This window comes from Furipterus horrens, unplaced genomic scaffold, assembly GCF_987537825.1.
Source record: "Furipterus horrens unplaced genomic scaffold, mFurHor1.1.pri manual_scaffold_4, whole genome shotgun sequence".
In the NCBI taxonomy this organism is placed as follows: domain Eukaryota; kingdom Metazoa; phylum Chordata; class Mammalia; order Chiroptera; family Furipteridae; genus Furipterus; species Furipterus horrens.
In genome coordinates, this window is record NW_028327174.1 from 172484276 (window position 1) to 172504271 (window position 19996).

Below are 19996 nucleotides of genomic sequence, written 5' to 3' on the forward strand. Positions count from 1 at the left end.
GGTTCTTTGATGAGGGACAGAAGCCCACAGTTCTGAGTGCCCACTTCATGCAGGCCCCATGGCTGTTTTCCCTATGTTACAGCATCCACCCTAAAAATAATGCTGAAAAGAAGACACAGTTACAGTGCCCATTGTACAGATGAGGAAATAGTGGCCCAACCAGAAAAAAGGAACTTGTTTTAAGTCACACAAGTAGCAAGGTTGCCTGAATCCAAAAAGTCATCTTAACCCTCCACAGCCTAAGTTTCAGGAGGTGAAAGATAATAGTCTGACAGCCTTCGTGGACAAAGCAGAGGAAAGGCGCTTTATGGTCAAGAGGCTGGGGCAGGCTTCCATCAAGTGGGTGTGGGCATGATAAGGCCTGTTTTCCCAAGGGCTGTTGCTGTTGCTTGCTTCAGGAAGTATTCTTGAGGGTGGGAAAGGGGCAATTTTAATATCATCTGGTACCTGGGCTATGTGGAAGAACAGTGGTTCCGGTGTTAACAGTGGTGCTGCAGACTCCTGTAATCTGCCGCCTCCACCATTAGACCAACCACAGGCTAATGCAGGCGGGTGGGGTCGGCCCTAGCCAAACCTCTCCTCATTTGACACTGAGCCTCATTCTTGGCTGCCAGCCCCTAGTCGGGTATGAGGGGGAGGGCTCAGACCGGCCCAATTGAGGGGAGGTTATTCTAAACTGAGTGGTTTGTCGAACACAGTTCCCAGGGGAATGTGCCGAAATGTCAAAGGCAACTCGATCCAACCCATTTCCCTGCTCAGCAGCGGGATCCGGGGGAATCGAGTGACTGCACCTACAGCCTAGAATACTCCCCACCCACAGCTCCCCGCCCAACAGTTACAAAATCCAAAGGGACAGACTGAGGTCAAGAGACCTGTCTCCCAATGGAAACCACGGTCACTCAGGTGTCCAGGCTCTCCCCACCCACTCAACGGTAGGAACGAAAGTTAAGGAAGTATGCTCCCTTAGAAACCCCCAAGGTTCTTCCCCTGGGCTTACTCACGGCAGTGACCGCAGAAGTGGCAGTGAAGGTAGGCTGCTGCAGATCTTTCTCCACGCTAGCCAGTTGAGCTGCAGCAGCACAGCGCAGAGAGCTGCCTAGTGGAGACAGCTGAGGCCCCGCCCCCTGGCTGTCCGGCCACGCCCAGGTCGTTTGCTTTCGCTGAGAGCCTGGGAGTCCAGCCCCGCCCCTGACACCTTCCACATTGTCACGCGGAGTTGAGGCCCCTCCCTTTGGCTCTCCACCTTCCTTCAACTGTTCTGTGCCCAGCTCCGGGCATCTCAGGCCAGCCGCAACCCGGGCGCCTGCCGGGCGCCTGCCGGGTGCCTCCCGGCTCCGCCCCCGCCTGAAGGCCCGCCCCCTATGGAGCGTTGCTTACCCGCTTTCGGGAGGGGCTCTGTTCCAGGTCTGCTGGGAAATGTAGATTTGGAGGAAAGAATAGCTGTTTTGGACACTTTCTCTTCTCTGTACAATGTTAGGGTTCTTGCACCTCCAAGCTAAATTTGGGATGTGTATGAAAAGGAGCAAGCCATAGAGTAAAGGGGCAGGGCTGGCCCTTTGACCCTTTGGGTTCCTTCCCGTCCAGATTTGGACAAGTGGAGGCACCCTCAGTATAACGCTCTCCTCACTAGCTCTTCCCCATATGGCAAAAGGGTAGCGCAATTCCGGCAGAATCTCAGCGGCTCACTGTAGAGCGGATCCAAATAAGGACCCCACGGAGGTATCTTGGTTTCACCAGAAGGAAGGGTCCCACCAGTCCGAACTAGCAGCAACCGAAGTTAGAGATTTAGAAGACCGACTTCTCCTGGGTATTTTGCCCCGATCTGCTAGTGACAACGGTTGGAGATTCTTGTGCTGCGACGAAGTGGGCATGCCCCGCCAAATCTCTGGAAGGAGTGAGGTGCCCAGAAATTCCAGAACCCCTCCACCTCTTCCTCCCTGAGGGACATAGAAACAGGGCTTTGTTCTGTAATTTGAAATTTCTTGGTCATGAAACCCTCCAAAATTGTTTTAGAACCATTGACTTGGGTGGGGAGGACAGCAAGATGTCTGAATATAGGCTTTTGAGAGGCTGTGACAGACTCTGGGAGTAGAGATCAAGAGCTATGGGTATAGCGACAGAGCTCTGACTGCAGAATGGAGGATTCTGGGTCCAGTAAGATGCGGGGGTGAGGAGCATCTAAGTATCGAAGATATTGGAGAAATGTTAGCTGGAGGGCCCTCCCTTCGTGGGTAGGTGGACCTTTTAATTTGGGCTCTGGGGTACAGGGGATGAGGACACCAGGCGGAGGGGATAAGGACACCGGATGTCAGGAGGGCAATCAGGGGCACCTAAGGGAAGTACTGAGATAATGGGAGTGGGGAGGGCTCAGGGTAGGTTGACTTTGAGAATCTGCATCTCAGATTAGGGGGCGTGGCAGAGGCCTGAGTGACTGTTTCCTCACTGCCAGGTCTTGCTGGGCGAGGACGCAGGAGGCAGCCTATGCGGTGAAAAGTTTATTTATTCAACCTTCTTGGCCTGGTTCCCATTCTACCAGCAGCGGTAGTCAGGAAAGGTCTCCGACACGAACTCAGGGTGGACAACATAGTTGTTTCTCTGGGGGCCACCGGTCTTCTTAAAGTGACTTGTGTCCCACCTGTGAGGAGAGATGGGCCAGCCCTTTTGGACCCTCATCCATCTGATTCCAATTCTTAACGCTAACCTTATCCCAACATTTTACCCCTAATACTGGTCCAACACTGACCTCAGGTTCTACCGTCAAATTTTTGATTTCCAATACCCGCTCCTTAATATTGACTTCTTACCTCTACTTCAAGCCCTGAACCTAACGCGCTGATCTCTTGACTCTAAGCCCTATTACCGACCTGTAACCTCTCAATGTCGGCCTCCCACCCCTAATAGGGTCCTCCATGTCCTTGCCAGTTTTCACTTCCCCATGGCACAAGCGCCCCCTGGTGGTATATTCCGGGCAGTGGTTCGCAGCGGATATTCCACTCCAAATAATCCCCGATTTCCCAGCGGCGCTAAGGGAACAGCTTCCAGTGTGCATGTGCATTTGCCTGTGTACGCCAGACTTACCTAAGGTTAGGACATGGGTAGTATGACGGCGGGGGAGTTATAACAGCACATTGCATTCCGGGCCGGTGCTCGTAGGGCGATACACTCCTGGAGGAGGAAGCGGTGGACAGGGAGAGATCGGGCCTTTAGATTTTCCCCTACTCTCCAGCCCAGACCAGGACTCTTGAGCGACGCTTCAGGAGTCAGTCCTACGGCTCGGAGATCTTCCTCTCAGGCCTTCTGGCCCTTCAAGAAACCATGGAAACATTGCCTCTGGAAAGACACCTGGAAGTCCCCCTCCCCGTAAAGCCTCATTTCCGCAGCCCAGGCTGGGCTGTGAAACACGCTGGACTCTGGGGAGGGTCCTTGAGAACCTGGGAGTCCCCGCACCCTCGCCAAGGGACGGCAATTACTCCACACTATTGACGGGGTGACGTTTATGAGGTTCAGGAATTTCCTCTCCCCTATGCCCTTGTAAGGGATAAGACCCAGTCTCGCACAAGGAATCAGTCTCTCTCTGTCTAGGGAGGGGCGTAGGGTATCACCATAGGGTTAAGGACAGGGTTCAGGAATACCCCTTGCACAGCTGTTTAGACTGACGTGGGCATTGTTGTTATCGCAGCTTCAGCCCGCCTTATCTGCCACCCGGTGCAAACGGAAGGCTGCGCTACAGTCGGCTGCAGCTGAGCGCTTGCGCCTGTTTTCTCAGCAGCAACAAGCGAGGTGGTGCAAGGTTCCAAGGAGACTAGGGCCCTTCTGGTAATCCAATCACCATTTCCTTGCTCACTTAGCACTGGACAAGAACCCTGCCCTTTACTAACGGTGACCCGAGGCCCAAGAATAGAGGACATTCCTGAGAACACATCCCTAAGGGCCGGGCGGGAGTGGCAAGGGGATGTGACTGATACGCGAGGTTTCTTAACGAAACCCTTCGGCGGGGCCCCCAGAACAGATACAGGAGCCAGATTGACCTTGAGCACAGTTCCGAAGAGACAGGATCAGAAACTTGGGGGAATCTTAGTGCAGGTTCTCCCGCTTCAGCAGACTGTTCTGGCCTTGGAGCCGGAGGGTGGGATAGGGTGGGGCCCAGAAGGGAGCTTAGATGGATGAAGGCGGGGTGGGGCCTAGTGTAGAGGCAGGTCAAGGATAAAGGTGGTGTAGGATGGAGCGCTTGCAGGCGGGGTAGAGCTGGACTCCCGGGAAACTGGCTTGTTTGGGGGCGGGGTCCGGCTGCGCAGGGCTGGGCCCTGCGAACCTTACAGTCGGCTGCACCGGGCACAAAGGCCGCAGGGGGCGTTCGTTGCAGCGTGCCCCGGTGGCGCAGTAGTCCATCCCGCGCAGACAATAGTGGCGGCCGGAGCAAGCACTTTCATAACCCTGGAAGGGCAGGCGGCCCGGCAGCGGATCCACGCACCCGCACCGAGGCTTGATCTGAGGCAGTGTCTGGTTCCGTGACAGCGAGTTCAGCATGTTCACCACCACCTCGCGCTCTGGGCCCGCCGGTCCCCAGACCCGGGAGACCCAGACAGAGAGTCACAAGAATGGGAAAAGACAGGGAGGGGTGGAGACAAAAACGGGGAAAGATAGAGACAGGGTTATACCCTCTCCGGGGTCCTCGGCCTCCACCTCGCCCCACACGTCCCTATCCCATTCTCTTTCTGGCCCCCAGCCACCCGTTCCCTTCCACCGCCTCACCATCCGTTACCATAGGCATTGAGTCGCTCCGGCTTAGGAGGGTACTCCAAGGGCATTCCTCGAACTACTGTCTCCATCCCGGCCTCCTGGAAATGGCACACACGCTACCTCAAGCTCTGACCCAGAAGGACCCTTTTGTGGGTTCTCCCTCCCCGAACACGCAGATCAGTTCCCAGGCAGCTCCTTATCCCGCCATCCATATGCTCCTGTCTCGCCCGGGCTCTGAGTGTTTAGAGTTGTCGCTGGGCAACGTGTTTACTCCACCCAATCGGGGAGGGGCAGGAGGAAGAAGTGAAACTGTAGTTGGACCAAGTGGGGACCTAAGCCTCTGTCAACCCTGCTTCAGAGTTTGCTTTGGATTTTACCTCTCTTTGTCTAGCTGACTCTGTGTAGCTATGTCTCGGTGTTTCTCTTTTTAAAAATTTTTCGGTGTCTGTAACAGGTGTTTTTAATATTGCCTACCCATCAGAATGACCTGGGAGAACTTGTGAAAAGTTCTAATTCTTAAGGTAGTTCTGATTCAAAAAGGTTCAGTCAACCTGAGGTCAGCCATCAGCCTACAGTTGAGAGCCCCTGCACTGGTCTCAGAGCCTCTCACATTCCCTCTTCCCTTAGTCCTGGGGCTGCCAGTGGACTCCTTCCTCTCTCCTTAGAAGACTCTCCTATATTTATCTGCTCTGCTTATGAGGGGCTTTATTCTCCCTCCTTTGTCCTTGCTTATATCACAAAGGAAGGGAGAGTGGAGCAGGTAGACTCAGCCTATCACTGACTCCTTGGCCAGACATATGGGAAGGAGCCAAGTGGTAAGCTTCAGGAAGGTAGCACATCAAGGAGTACTCACTAGCCATGTCCCCATAGAACTTGGCCAGAAATTGGGACCCAGGGACCTAGCACAGCTCCACTTCTGTGTTCCTTTGTATCCTGGAAAATACAAACCCTAATTTCACAGATGAGAAAGAGTCCTGGATCATTGTTGATGGGAAAGGGATGAATAATTAATGGTGAAATATCAATCATTGTGGTTTGGGAGGTTGGTGTGTGTGTGAGTGTGTGTGTGTGTGTGTGTGTGTGTGTGTCCAAGGCCCCATTTGTGCTGGGCACAGTAGATACCTTCGGCAGCCGGGGAAGACATGCGGCATACTTGTTCCAGCCAGGGCAGTGGTAAGCTCCCATTCTCCATGTGTTATACCGGTCACTACACAAGTAGTTTGGGTTGCATTTGTCTTCTTGATTATAGGGGTGGAGACATAAGACAGTGTTACTCCTTACTCCATCCCAGGATCTGAAACTCCCAAAATGTTCTTCCTCTGAACCCCAGCACAAAACTGGATCCTCAATGATTTTTCCCTCAGGCCAGTCAACCTGAGCCTGGTCCATACTTGTCTCAGACAGTGAGATACAGCCCACTTTCTACCTAAGATTTGCTTCTGAGTGGGGTCTGGATCCTTTGAGCTGATCACTTTTAATCCTGGCGCCACCCTCTCTGATAGAGTCAGCCTGGAAACTGGCCCTCCTCCCAGTTTCTCCCTGTCTCTCATCTTCCACATCCAGTCTCCAAAGTTCGCTTATTCTGCCTCCTTAAAATCACTTGAATCCATTTCCTTCTTCCAGTCTCCCATGATCCCCCCTGTATCTATGCATTGCCTTAACCAGGAGACAATATAATGTCTTGATTAATAGAATAGACTCTGCAGACAGACTGCTTGACCTCAGATTTTAGCTCTGCGGATAATAACTGTGTGTGACCTTGACTAAGTTAATTTCACTGTCTCTGTTTCCTCATTTTTTAAATGGGATAATAGTACTAACTACTTCATAGAGTTGTGAGATTGAAATGAACTAACATATGTAAAACACTTGGAACTTAGAAAACTATTATTTTATTCGCCTACTGGTCTTCCTACCTCATCTTTGAATCCTACAATCCAAACTCTACATAGAAGTTCTGGCACTTTTTCACAGATGAAAATCTGACCAAGACACTTCCCTACTTAAAACCCTCCAAAACTCTACACACCCAATCATCTACCTCTGTCCCACAAGGCCCTCTGTGATCCATTCTCCTAAAAGTTTGAAAGAACACATGTGAGACAGATGAGGAATGGAGGTCTAGGAACCCTAGAGGAAGAGTAGGTGTGTGTGGGGGCCAGGGCATTGGGATTTGGAGTCCTGGGTTGGTGGGTTGGGCACACTGAGTTTGAGGTTTGGGACATTTAGATAAAGATACCATAGTCAGATGGAGAATGGAATTCTGATGAGGGGTGAAAGCTAGAAATAAAGGCTTGGAGTTGTAATAAAGACATGGGTTAGATAAAATGGCCCCAGGAGAGGAGTAAAGAGAAAAGAGGGCTCAGATTAGCACCCTTAGGAACCTTCATGTTTCCAGAGTGAGTGGACAAGACACCCAGGTAATTGAGACGTTAGAGAAGCTGGGGGAGGAAGGAGTTTTAAGAAGTAGAGAATGGTCAGAGAATGAAACGCATAGGGTAGGTCTCATAAGGTAAAGACCGAAGTCTCGTGGATGTGATAGAACCACACAAGAGCAGTTTTAATGTTCGAGTATACTTATGAAGCCTTGTGCCATTCTTGATGGAGGGGGCATAGCTGTGAATAAGACAAGACTCTCTGCTCTTTTGGAATGTACAGAGTGAAAGATCTAATAAAGTGAGACAGATAGTTTCTCACACAGTGTAAGAATGAGTTAGGAAGTAGATAGAAACAGTGAGTATAGACTTTCTGAGAATCTTTCCGAGAAAGGATGGAGGAAGAGATAATTTTTAGGCAGGAAGAGACTGGAAAAAGCTTCCAGGTGGAGGGGAAAGAGGCATGGTGGGACAGAGGGGTGCAGGAGAGGAACAGGGTCACTAAGAAGATGGGAGGAGATGGCACTTGAATTTGTTTGGAGGAGGGTAATACTTCCTCTATCTCAGAATAAGACACCAGACCTCTTCCAGTTCTTTGGAAGCAGACAAATGCAAAAGACAAGGAGCTCCCAAGAGTTAGGTCTTGACTCTCCTCCAGGGTCAGTGTCAGGTCGGGTGGTTTGGGAGTCAAGTTGGAGCAGGGTTGGTTGGAGAAGAAGCCAAGGTCATGGGTGGGGAAAAGACTGATATATGATCAGGGTGGAGGTGAGGATTCGAGTTAGATTCATGTGTAGGGTCATTGCTGCGGTCACTGAATGAGATCAGAGTTGGTGAGGGGTGAGGCCCTACCTTCCTCTTGAGAAAGCCAGTATTTCTCAGGCAAGTAGGGGTGGCCTGGTATGGAACTCTTATTGCTATAGTCCCGCATAGCACATCTGACCATCTGCAGGGCGTCAGGATCCACATGGTGCCGCATGGTCTGAGTCAGGCCCTGTGCGAGGGAAGAGGGAAGGAAATGGCTAGATGCACAGAGACTCCAGCCTTGGGGTCCTATTGGACTTAGATCCAGCCCCTATTAGGAAGGTCAGCCCAGGTGGGTATCCCAACCCCACTCCCTATGCCAGAGGGATCCCCATGCCAGGCCTTAGTCCCCTCTGCATAGTTCTCTCATTTGTATTACCCTTTGCTTCTTTCTTTCCATCCAGGGCTAGGGCTTGGAGCCAGGCATTTTCTGATATTTTCATTTCCAATTTTCTATGGACTGGGAGTTCTTTAAGAGCAGAGTTGGGAGCTCCTGTCCTCTTTCTTACAGACTGTACACTGCCTGGAGCAGGGCCTGGATGCCCCCAACAGAGCAATAGGGAAGGCTGGCTGCCCTGGGAGCTGGCTACCTTATGTAGGTGTTTTGGACAGGGAGGGCTCTCTCAAAATCTGACACCTTGAAGGAGAATGGGACTGGAGGAGCCTCTGCTTCTGTGGTGGTTCTGATCTCGATACGCTTGACCCTAATACTCACTTTGCCTTGGTCCTCATCCTACCCTGACCTTGGTTCAGGCCCTGGGCCCCTCTGCTTCCTGGAACTTGCTTTATCTTATCCCATCATTCCTGGCTGGGCTAGATCTCTGGAATATCAGATCAAGGCCTCCCTTTGGAGGTCCTTTGTTCTCTCCTCAGCTGAGGGCAGAATGCCAAGTTAGTTGTGGGCCCATAGGTCTCTGTAGGCAGCTGGTATGAAAAGGCAGTTGGGTCACAGGGGCAGCACACCCAGCAAAGGCAGACACCAGAAAGGACTTCCTCACAGTGGGCAGAAAGGTGCTGGGATGGTGACACTGCCACCTACATTTCCCCCTTATGATCTCAAGAGGAGAGGGTTCTCTTGGCCAAGGGTGAGACCTTGCTGCTCCCAGTGCTCCTACCACCATGAAAACCCCTCAGCTAAGGGGCTTCTTGGATCCTCTGTGCCAGCTGAGGTTTTGTTCTGTGGGCAGATCCTGCCCAGTCATACTCCATATGGGTGGAGGAGTTCATGACTTGTCACCCCTCCGAACTTTACACACACTCACACACATCCACATATCCACATAGATCTATGTACCCAGATACACTCATAGACACATTTACAGATGTCCTTCTAATATACACACTCAGACATAGACACATACATACAAAGATAGTCTTTTAGAAGAACTCGCAGATCAATTTTTCCATTCAAGCTTTCCTCAGATGTCTATAATTTTTGATTGTCTGCTCATGTTTATGAGTAGGAGATTTTAAAAGTTTATTGAAGTCTCTGAGCTATGGGTGGACTTTGTCAATCATAAGCATCATTGCAGGGTGATCTGGCTAGACAATTTTTTGCCCATTCTGTCAGTATCTGTAGGTCTTTCCTCTTGGGCTGATCAGATCCTTCAGGAGGGACTCTTTCAGTCTTTGGCCTGGGAGTAGTGACCTAACTACCAGTGATCTGAGAATAGTGGACAGGAGGGCTGCTGGAGGTTTTAGCATGCAGTATACAGAGGTTCACCTGTTTTCAATATGGTACCTTGCCCTCAACTGGGCCTGGTATCCCCAGTCCTGAGATCCTCACCAAAAAAATAAGCCTTCTGACTTTTGCAGAGATGGGGTGGGTAGTCACCCTGTGAACTGCTTCTTAAACAGTTTTCAAATCATACTTATTTTAGCCTTGGTCCTCTTCCATCTTCAGTTCCAGAGAAGCCTAGCATTTATTATAATTCCTGAGGCTTGTGAACATTTTGTAAATGATGAATTGTGTCGTGTTCCCAATTGCTAGCCTTGGATTCAGCTTTCTCAGATTTGCTAAGTCAGTTATTACTTATTTATCATACTTCCCAGTTTCTGAAATTTTGTTGTCATATCTCTTCTTTCTCACTATTCTTGTGAGTTTATGTCTTAAATATCCATTTACTGTAGTTGTTGAGGGTTTCAGGAAGGGAGTCAATACATGTTTTTAAATTTAACCGAGAGAATTACTGTTCTTTATGTATTCTATATATTGATTTTTTGTCACGTTTTGCAAATATATTATGTTTGTAGCTTGTATCTTCATTTTGTCTGTGGAATCTTTTGATGAATAGAAGTTCTTAATTTTAACATAGTTGAATTTGTTAATCTCTTTTGTAGTGCTTTTTTTTTTAAAGTATATTTTATTGATTATATTGTTACAATAGTTCCAATTTTTCCCCTTTGCTCCCCTCCGCCCAGCACCCCCCTTCCCCGACAATCCCCTCCCCAAGTCCATGCCCATGGCTCACCCTTTCATATATTCTTCTTCTTTTTTAAAAATTAATTAATTAATTAGTTAAATATTTTAACAATAAAAAATAACAATCCCTCCCTCTCAGACTTAAGACCCTTTACAATCTTATAAAGGACAATGGACGAAGGTCTCGAGCTCCTCTAGCTGCTTCAAGCTGGACATGGTCGTCGTCCTACCTACCCGTGGGTCAAGAAATCCCCAATAAGAGTAGGGGTGTGGAGGGGAGGGTGGCCTTCCCACAAGGGGAAGGATCGTGCAGACTCCAGGTTGGTTGGCTGTCTCTGGACAATGGCATGCTTGGTTTAACAGGCTGGCATCCTTGTTGTATTCTGGGGGCAACAGGGTTAAAGGACATCATTCAATCCATAACCACTAGATGACAAAAGACAGGTATTAATTTTTCAATGTCCCACATTAGGGAAAAGAAGGGTTTCTTTAGAGGAAGGTATGCCAGGTACATCTCACCTGTCCAAAACCCTTTTGCCCATTATACTTAGTTTGGACTGAGGGAAATATTTTAGGTTTCCCCCCTCTCAGGCCTCTGGGCTCTTTCTGTCCAAGCCATTAGGATAGAAAAGAGAAACCAGTTTTAAAGTGAAGCCCACAGACCACCCCGTTCTTCACCAACCCAGCCACTTAGTTCAGCCAAACCATTGAGTCTCAGGAGGCAGCAATGCAGACAGGATTAAGTGAGGCCTATACGTACAGACAATCACTCAGGTAATGAGATCATAGGCTTATGCCCTTTGAAAACAGAAAACACGTTAATTTATGTAATATAACCCACACACAAGTTTATAGATCTGTAGGACTGTCTTATCGGAAAGACATCCAGTTGCAAGGCATTTGACATTCTTCTTGCCTGTAAATTAAACATCTTTGATAATGCCGCAGACATAGTTTAACTTTCAAGTGAAAACAAATTTTAAATGAAAAGAAACTTTAAAGACGGTTAGCTGCACTACTTTATAGTCTACCACTGGGCATTGTGATCTTCCTTGAATCTTGATTTTTCTCCCTAAGATTACCCTCCTTGTCATTAAAGGGACTGCATTAAGTCCATTTTTAATTTATCCTGTTCATTTGCATAAACACAACAAGAGCAGCAAATGATCACTTATGATCTTTAGTTCTGCTTTGCTGGAACTTACGCAAGGAACATTTAGGGTGACCTTCAGTCTGCCCTTCAGGGCACAGAAGCTGAGCCACATACCTGGCATTCAGCCTTGCCTGTAAACACCTATCTTTTCCAGGTCCTCCTGGTTTTCCATTGTGCCTTAAGGTCCCTTCTAGCCATCTTTCAGGAAAACAACCTTCATTCCTTCCCTGGAAAGATTGCTATGGACCGCTCATCCATCCAAGGTACCAGGCCTTTTATCTCGTGGACTTTTATTACCTTTGAAAGTCAGTCCCAGTTGCTCAGGGGTTTTTGGTAACAACCAAAGCCCAAGCATGTCTCCTTTAGGCATGATATTCCAGTCAAAGTCTTAGTCAAAAAATCATTATTAACAACTTGTCTTATTAGTTTTATGCAAAGAAACTTAGGTCATTACTTACTTCTTTAGAATGCCAAATTCTGGAGGGATCAGATAGGGAGAAAATATATACAGTGTGAAGGAAAATCCTTGTCCTTCTAATATTCACTGAACTTGCATTTCTATTCTTTGTATTTTAATTTTTTCCCCCCACTAAAAGTTTTTCTGTTTGTTTGTTTTTCCATTACAGTTGTCTCACTTTTTTCCCCCTCTTGCTTCTCTGCACCCTGTCCCTCCCTTCTCCGACATTCAGTCCCCACCCAGCTGTCCATGTCCATGGATCATTTATACATGTTCTTTGACTAGACCCTTCCCCTTCTTACCACTTCTCTCCCTCCCACCTCCCCCTTTGTTACTGTTAGTTTATTCCTCGTTTATATACCTCTGGTTCAATTTTGCTCATTTGTTTGTGTTGTTCATTAGTTTCCTGTAACAGGTGATAGCATAAGGTAATTTTCTTTTGTTGCCTGGCTTATTTCGCTAAGCATAATTCTCTCTAGTTCCAATCATGTTGTTGCAAATGGTAGAAGTTCCTTCTTTCTTTCAGTACTTATTCATTGTCATTTTCCCCCTTTGTACTCGTGTTCCTCTCTGTCTCTGTTTCTTCATCTTCTTAAAGCAGACCCTTTAGCATCTCTTGCAATACTGGTTTGGTGGAGATGTATTCTTTTAACCTTCTTTTGTCTTGGAAACTCCTTATTTCACCTTCCATTTTGAATGAAAGCCTTGCTGGGTAGAGTATTCTTGGTTGTAAGCCTTTGTTTTTCATTACTTGGAATATATTTTGCCATTCCCTTCTGGCTTGTAGTGTTTCTGCTGAGAAATCTGATGATAGCCTTATTGGAGCTCCCTTGTATGTTATTAGTTGTTTCTCTCTTGCTGCTTTTAGGATTCTCTCTTTGTCTTTGAATGTTGGCATTTTAATTATGATGTGTCTTGAAGTGGGCCTGTTGGGGTTCATCTTCATTGGGACCCTCTGTGCTTCCTGGACTTGCATGATTCTTTCTCTCTTCATGTTAGGGAAGTTTTCTGTCATTAGTTTTTCAAAGAAGTTTTCTATCCCTTGCTCTTCTTCTTCTCCTTCTGGAATTCCGGTCACGTTGTGATGTAGCGGCCTTTTTTGTCTCTCCGTGGTTATAAGACTTCTCTCCAGCTGGTGTTCAGTTGGTTATTCCAGATGATTTCTCCAAAATTGCGTTGTAAATCCAGACTAGTTCTGGGAGGAAGTTAGTGTAGCTTCCACTTACTCCTCCGCCATCTTGTTTCTCCCTTATGTAGTGCTTTTGTGATTTAAGAAACACATCCACACTAAGATAATGGAGATAATGTCATATTTTCTTCTAAAAGCTACACAGTTTTACTTTCCTTATTTAAATCTTTAACCTGTCAGGTATTGCTTTTGGGGTTTGATGCAAGTTAGGGATCAGTTTTATTTTTATTTATATGGATAGCCAATTGTCCCATTGAGTATCTACTTTCTCCCACGGAGTTGTAATGCCGCTCCAAGCCCGATATATCTTTTCCCATAGCTTTACTTTCAATCCTCTCTGTTAGATATTGTTTCCATATATGTGTGGCTCTATTTCTGGTCTATTTTATTTCATTAATAAATTTGCCTATCCATACGGTAATACTATGCTGGATGCATTTATGTAGCTTGGTAATAAATATTAATATCTAACTAGGCAAGTCCCTTCTTCATCAGGTGTGTTTTAGCTATTTCTTGAGCCTCTGATCTTCTCTATAAATTTTAGAAACAGCTTGTCAAATTCTTGAGAAAAATCTTGAGATTTTATTCAGAATTGCATTGAATCTTTATTTTAGTGACTTTTCCTATTCACAAGCATGTGATATCTCTCCATTTAAATATTTTTTAAAGTATTCAAAGTTTTATATTATTCATACAGTTTGCACACACTGTTAGATTTATTTCTACTTACTTTTTTGCTAGAATGATATGTATATATTTTATATTGCACTTTCTAAATATTTGTTGATGTAAAGATATGACTGATTGACTATATTGATCCAACTTTCTAAATTCTTATTCTAATAATTTGTAGATTCTATATACACAACTGTATCATCTGTGAATGAGTTTTTTATTCCTTAACCTTGCATCTTATATGGTATTATTTTCTAATATACAATTTACCTGATATTGTTTTCCAATATTTTTAAATATAAATTTTGCAAAATATGCTCTGGTTGGTGTGGCTCAGTGCATTGAGTGCCGGCCTGTGAATCAAAAGTTCACCAGTTCGATCCCAGGGCACAATGCCTGGGTTGTGGGCCAAGTCCCTGGTTGGGGGCATGCGAGAGGCAGCTGGTTGATGTTTCTCTCGCACATCAATGTTTCTCTTCCTCTCTTTCTCTCTCCCTTCCCCTCTCTCTAAAAATAAACAAAATCTTTAAAAATTTTTGGAAAATAAGTCATTATAATTATTTTCTGTAGACAATGTTTGCCAATTTCTTAGCTTGCCATTTCTTCTGGCATCTCAGACCTTCCTTTTTGTGATAATTTTTCTTCTACCCAAAGTTGGTCTTCCAGAATTTTTTTACTATAGGTCTGATGGTAGTAAACATTTTATTTTTGTTTGCTTGTAAATGTCTTTATCTTTCTTCTTTACCTTTCTTTTGTTCTTGAAAGAAAAGACACTTGCAAAGCGATTTTTCTCATTTGTTCTTAAGGTCATCTTTTGAGATGGTGGTGTGCAGTTTCACTATGAGGTACCAACGTGTGGAATTCCTTCTATTTATTCTGTAACTGTGGGTTCATTTCTTTCATTCTGGAAAATTCAGAGCTTTTCCCTCTTCAGATAATGCTTATCCTTTCTGCTCTTTCCTTTTGGGACTCCAAATAGATGTGTATGGATCTTTTCCTTCTACCTTTCATATTGCTTAATGTTTCATAGTTTCTCTTTGTCTCTTTGTGCTGCATTTTGGAAAATTTCTTTCATTCTATTTTTCATTTCATGGATACTCTTAAGCTGTGTCTAATCTGTTCTTTAACCCATCCACTATCCCAATATAAATATTTGGTTTTAACACATATAGTTTTTATTTCTAAAATTCCTACTTAGTTTTTTTAAACACTTATCTGGTATTTTAAATATATAATCTCTTGTTGTTTGCTCATTTTGATAATTTCACATTTTATTTTGAAAAATTCATAATTATTTTGTGTTCTTTAATTCCAGTATCTGAAGTCCATGGAGGTTTAAGTCTGTTGTTTCTGCTGACTGTTGCATGGTGGTTTGTTTCCTTATATCACTTAATTATGAGCTCAGATTAGATTGGCCTTACTCTGAAGGATACCTGGAAACATACATTGAAGATATTTTTCACCATGAGAGATATACATTCATCATGTGTGTGTGTGTGTGTGTGTGTGTGTGTGTGTGTGTTGAGGGGCAGGAAACCAGAGATCACTGAACTTTGTATTTCATTTTGGAATTTACAGGTTTAGTTCCTCCATCTTTCAGCTAGCTTAAAGCTTAAACTCCTGCTTGGATAGCGGATATTGGCATTTGTCTTCAGGGCAATCCTGTTTTCTATGTATACTTACCACTCACCTTCATGAGAGTCCAAAACAAAATAAAAATTAATATTTATGCAGGATCTCACTAATTTGAAGCAGGAGGTCCTTTCAGAGTTTGTAGACCACCGTACTGCCAGAAACAGAATTAAGAAACATTCTTAATTCCGCTGCTACTCTGGCTTTCACTTCTCTCTACCCACTGAAGCTGTCTGGACAGGTTATTAAGGGTTGTTACATTCAAGAGATTCCTTCCTGTGTTGACAACATTTAATATTGACCTTTGTCTAACAATGCAATGTTGGTTGGTTTCTCTTTGACTTTCCTCCTATCACTGTCTCCTTTTATGGCTCTTCCTCCTTTATCTACCCTTTAAATATTGATATTTTCCAAAGTTCTCTCATTGGTCATTTACTTACTCTTCCTTGACAATCCAATTCATGCCTATGATTTCAGATACCACATGTATACTGATGATTTAAAAATCAGTATCTGTAGCCCTAACCTCTCTCCTTTGCTTCAGAGCTAAGTATAACCAACTATCCACCAGAAATATTTCCCTGAAAGTTCTTGACTATTTTTGTCCCAAATGAACTCCAAATCTCTCTCCATGGATCTGTGATTCCAAATCTCAGTTGGTAGCAGTACCATTCCTTCAGGTACCAGAGCCCCAAATCCAGGAATCATCCTAATCTTGCCTTCTTCTTTATATCCTGATGGTGACCAAGATATGTTGATCTACTTCTTAAAATTTCCTTTTAATGAATGTGGAAAAGCAGGCAGGTACTCTCATATTTTGCTGATGGGCATGTAAATTATTACAAACCTTTTTACAGCAATTTGAAGTATATATCAAATGTTTTAAAAATGTGCATGTCTTTTCTCCTAACAATTTTTAAAAAAGATTTTATGTATTTATTTTTTAGAGAGAGGATAAGGGAGGGAGGGTGAAAGAGAAGGAGCGAAACATTATTGTGTGAGAGATACATCGATAGTCTCTCGCATGTCCCCAACTGGGGACCTGGCCCACAACCCAGGCATGTACCCTGAATGGAAATTGAACCTGCAACTCTTTGGTTTGCAGGCTAGTGCTCAATTCACTGAGCCACACCAGCCAGAGTGCGCCTAACAATTTAATATCTAGGAACTTATCCTTATGGAACAGCTGATGTATACAAAGATATATATATATAATTATATTAGCAAAATTTTATAAATACTCTAAACTTCCAATAATATATGACTTCTTAACTATATTTTTGTACACTCACAAAATAAAATGAAGTCATTAAAATTATAAAATATTTTGGACAAGGAAAATGACCTGATATATGAGTATATATTTAAAATATCAGTATATAGTATGACACCATTTTCATAAAAAATATTTGCTTCCTAAAAGGGCATGCAATAATAAATTAACAGTGGTTATTATGGGTAGTGAAATTATAGGCCTTTTTTCTTTGTGTCTCTTTGAGTTATCACCATTTTCTGCCTTGAGCATATATTTATTTTATAATTATAAAACTTTAAAAATTTTCACCTATAATTATGCCCTCCAGTCAAAGTTGAGGATATGTCTGTTGTAATTGAAAAATAAATTAAAAAAATAAAAATGGTTTTATCCAATAAATTTCCTTTTTCACTGCGACAGTCTCTTCTTATCTCTCATCCACATCCTCCTCGCTCATCCTTTACCACCTCAGTTTCCTGCCTGCAGCCCCAGCCCCTCCAGTCTCCTGCCACTGTAGTCAGAGTGGCATAACTCACAATCTAATCATGACATCACAGATTCAAAATCCAGGAGTATTATGTCCTTGTTTCTCAACACAGCTAGAGGCCCTTGGTGGTCTGCAGGTTCCTCCCTCACCATAGGGCTAGCCTCTCCCTGTGCTCCGGGAGTTCTCAGTTCCTGGTGGGTCCCTGCCCGCAGGCTGCCCTTTCTTATGACTTTCCTCTGCTGGAAGCCCCTCCCCCTGGCTTTCTTAGTAGAACTGCCCGTCAAGTCCTGGGAATGCTCTCCCCTTTCCAGCTCTTGTACCAGTGCCCATGCCTTTGCTGGTGTACGTTCCACACAGGGCAAGACTAATTTGTTCACCTGTTTGCTGAGAGTTCCTGAAAGGCAGTGTCTGGTCCTTCATTGTTGTATCCACATTGTGCCTGGCACATGCAGATCCCCAACAAAGTTGGTTGGATGGTGCACACAGATAAATTCCCATAGGCAGTCACAATTAGATTCACAAATCTCTCCATTTTGTGCAAGCTGCATGGACACGCTTGACTAACTGTCGTCAAGTACGGACACACAGATACAAAGAGACTGTGATACACACACATAAAAACCTGCTTATTGGACATTTTCTGGCATATCCCACAGGCAGCCTCAGTACCTTAGCACTTTCTGATCATTCTGCCTGGAACCCTAGTCCTTCAGTTCACACGGCTCTCATCTATGTATTCTATGACCTGTCTATTTAAGTAGCTCTCTCTGGTTACTTTCCATTTCCATTACCCTATTTCCTTTATAGTGCTTTTGATAATTTATAAATGTCTTGTTTATTTCTCGATTATTATCTAACTCTTTCCATCTCCATAGGAGGGCACCATGAAGGCAGGATCTTGTACTATTTTTTATATCATTCTAAATTCCACACCTAGGCAAAAGAATAAAAAACACACATGCAAAGCTACAAATAATTACAAACATAACAACCACACACTGCTTGTCATCCAGACACACATGGCCATACACTGGCCTGTCTTCCCAGCCTCTACTTACCTGGGACACAAACTTGTTGGCTTCCCAGGCCCATAGAGGTGGGTCCTTATAGACCTCCTTGATGGAGGTAGGAGCCCTGTAGGAGTCACTGTAGGTGCTGATGGGGGTCTTAGTCTTTCGGGAGAAGAGGAACATAGTGGCGTTTAGGGAATCCCGTGGTGGGCTCTACCTACCAAGGGCTCCTACAAACCATCAGTGGCCACCCCCTCTCCCAGAGAGCCCACATCTCTAGCTCAGCAGGTGCCCCTAGTTGCTGTGACCCCCTCTGCTGTGGAGGATCTCTCAACTTCCCTCTCCCACAGCCTTCCTGCTCCTACCCCACCCTGTTTCCCTCTCCAGGATGGGCATTGCCCATTATGATATCACCTGGCTTAGTCCCAACCCTGGGGAGGTGAGGAGGCTAATTCTCTCCCTACTTCCAGCCTCTTCCTCTCTCAAGCCTCTAAACAGAGCCCAGTTTCCAAGAGTTCAGAGGCCCCTGGTGATCTAGGCCAAGCTTCTCACTTTGATGAAGAGACAGGGAGGTTCCAAGGATCAAGTGACTCACCAGGGTCACGCAGCAGGTCAGTGGCAGGTCTGGCCTGGGAATCCACAAGTGGAGGTAGAGTGAAATGTGCATTCAGAGGATCAGTTTTCTCCCTTTCCCAGCCCACATACCCCTTGCCCATACCCCAGGTAGGGAGCTGAGGCTGGCTTGTTCGATGCTTTTAATATTATTTATGTTACACGATACACAATCAAGGATGATGGTCAATACTGCGATGGAAATGTTAAAAAAAATATTATACACGGCTCATGTCTTCCACATACCTTCCTGGAAATAAATTAGTGAGCGCGGAGAAAGCCAGAGTTGAGGGTAGAGGGAGTGTTAAGGCAGTATCTACAAGGGGGAAGGGTGGCAGGGGCAAGCTAAGGCCTCAAGTCCTCCCCTTCATCCTCCCAGACAGGGAAGGAGGGAACTACACACTTCTTAGACCCAGAAGGTGCTGGCTGCCAGCCTCCTACCTCTCCCTACCATGTGCACACTGCCTCAGTCGGGAGCCCTTGCCTGCCAGGGAACTAGGTATGTCCTGTGGAAAGGGAGCTTCCCCCTGGTTCCTCGGGGCCAGAGGGCCATAGTCACACAGGAAATCAGCAGCAAAGGTAGAAGTCTCATGAGCCCTGGTGGCAACCCTGCCTGGAAAAGAGGAGGTACCCATGTTCTCAAAGGGTGAGCCAAGGAGCCCAGGGTGGTGGTGATAGTAGTAGTAGGCTTGGCTCTGGGGCCTGGATGACCAGGTGTAGGAATCTGACCACAGTGGGAGAGATGGGCACAGATGGGGGCTGGCACAGGCCCTGTGGGCCCCGCAGGTACTGTCTCTGTCCTTGCCTCCCTTTGGCATTTTCTCATCATCTAACCACAGTCTCTGTACTAGAGGAGGTAGGGGTGGGTTGGAGGAATTGAGGGTGAAGAGCTGCACCTCAGTACTTTGAAGGCTGGTAACCCCTGGGTGTGGTGCAGGGAGAGCTGCTACCCTTCCTAAGCTAGCAGCCTTACTCTTTTCCTCTTGTTACCCTCTCTCCCTTCCAGCTCCCACCTCCCAGGAATGGCACCCAGGGAATGGGCTGTGGGGTGACGGTATGCAAGAATGGTGGGTATACACCCTGCCCCTGGGATATCGAGTTTGTGGGGCACATAGACATGAGCAGTCTTAGGCTAACTGTGCTTTCATTTTTCTTCATATAGGGGCAGGTCTATATTGCCCAGTCCCA

At 45.7% G+C, this 19996-nt stretch overlaps 2 protein-coding genes across 7 annotated transcripts in view; both read right to left on the reverse strand.

The window, feature by feature from the left end:
• MYORG (myogenesis regulating glycosidase) overlaps positions 1-1130 on the reverse strand; it is a 15324-nt gene extending 14194 nt beyond the window's left edge. For 4 of the 5 annotated variants that reach the window (XM_090274305.1, XM_090274304.1, XM_090274306.1 and 1 more), the window contains exon 1: positions 1002-1130. The gene's annotated coding sequence lies outside the window, so the exon portion shown is untranslated. Of the gene's footprint in view, positions 1-997 lie in introns of all 5 variants that reach the window. The other variant, XM_090274303.1, reaches the window with a different exon arrangement.
• Positions 1131-2482: 1352 nt separating this feature from the next.
• On the reverse strand, positions 2483-18379 carry SPMIP6 (sperm microtubule inner protein 6). Of its 2 annotated transcripts, none has more exons than XM_090275895.1 (7): positions 18245-18379; positions 7965-8106; positions 5863-5975; positions 4763-4838; positions 4313-4547; positions 3079-3165; positions 2483-2635 (listed from the first exon to the last, which is right to left on the reverse strand). In XM_090275895.1, exons 1-7 carry the CDS (start codon positions 18377-18379, stop codon positions 2530-2532), a joined length of 894 nt encoding a protein of 297 aa, XP_090132021.1. In that variant the 3' UTR covers positions 2483-2529. The 2 variants fall into 2 exon arrangements, with proteins under 2 accessions (XP_090132021.1, XP_090132020.1); XM_090275894.1 differs by having other exon boundaries at positions 5863-5978.
• Positions 18380-19996: the final 1617 nt, after the last annotated feature.

Bases quoted from the DNA above. Each gene is read 5' to 3' on its own strand.
- SPMIP6 (XM_090275894.1), bottom strand. From the start codon at position 18,379: ATGTTCCTCTTCTCCCGAAAGACTAAGACCCCCATCAGCACCTACAGT. The intron at 5,979-7,964 runs GTAGGGCCTCAC...CCTATAATCAAG, and splicing joins CTGGCTTTCTCAAGAGGAAG to AAGACAAATGCAACCCAAAC. The intron at 3,166-4,312 runs GTTCGCAGGGCC...TTCCTCCTCCAG, and splicing joins CCGGTGCAGCCGACTGTAAG to GAGTGTATCGCCCTACGAGC.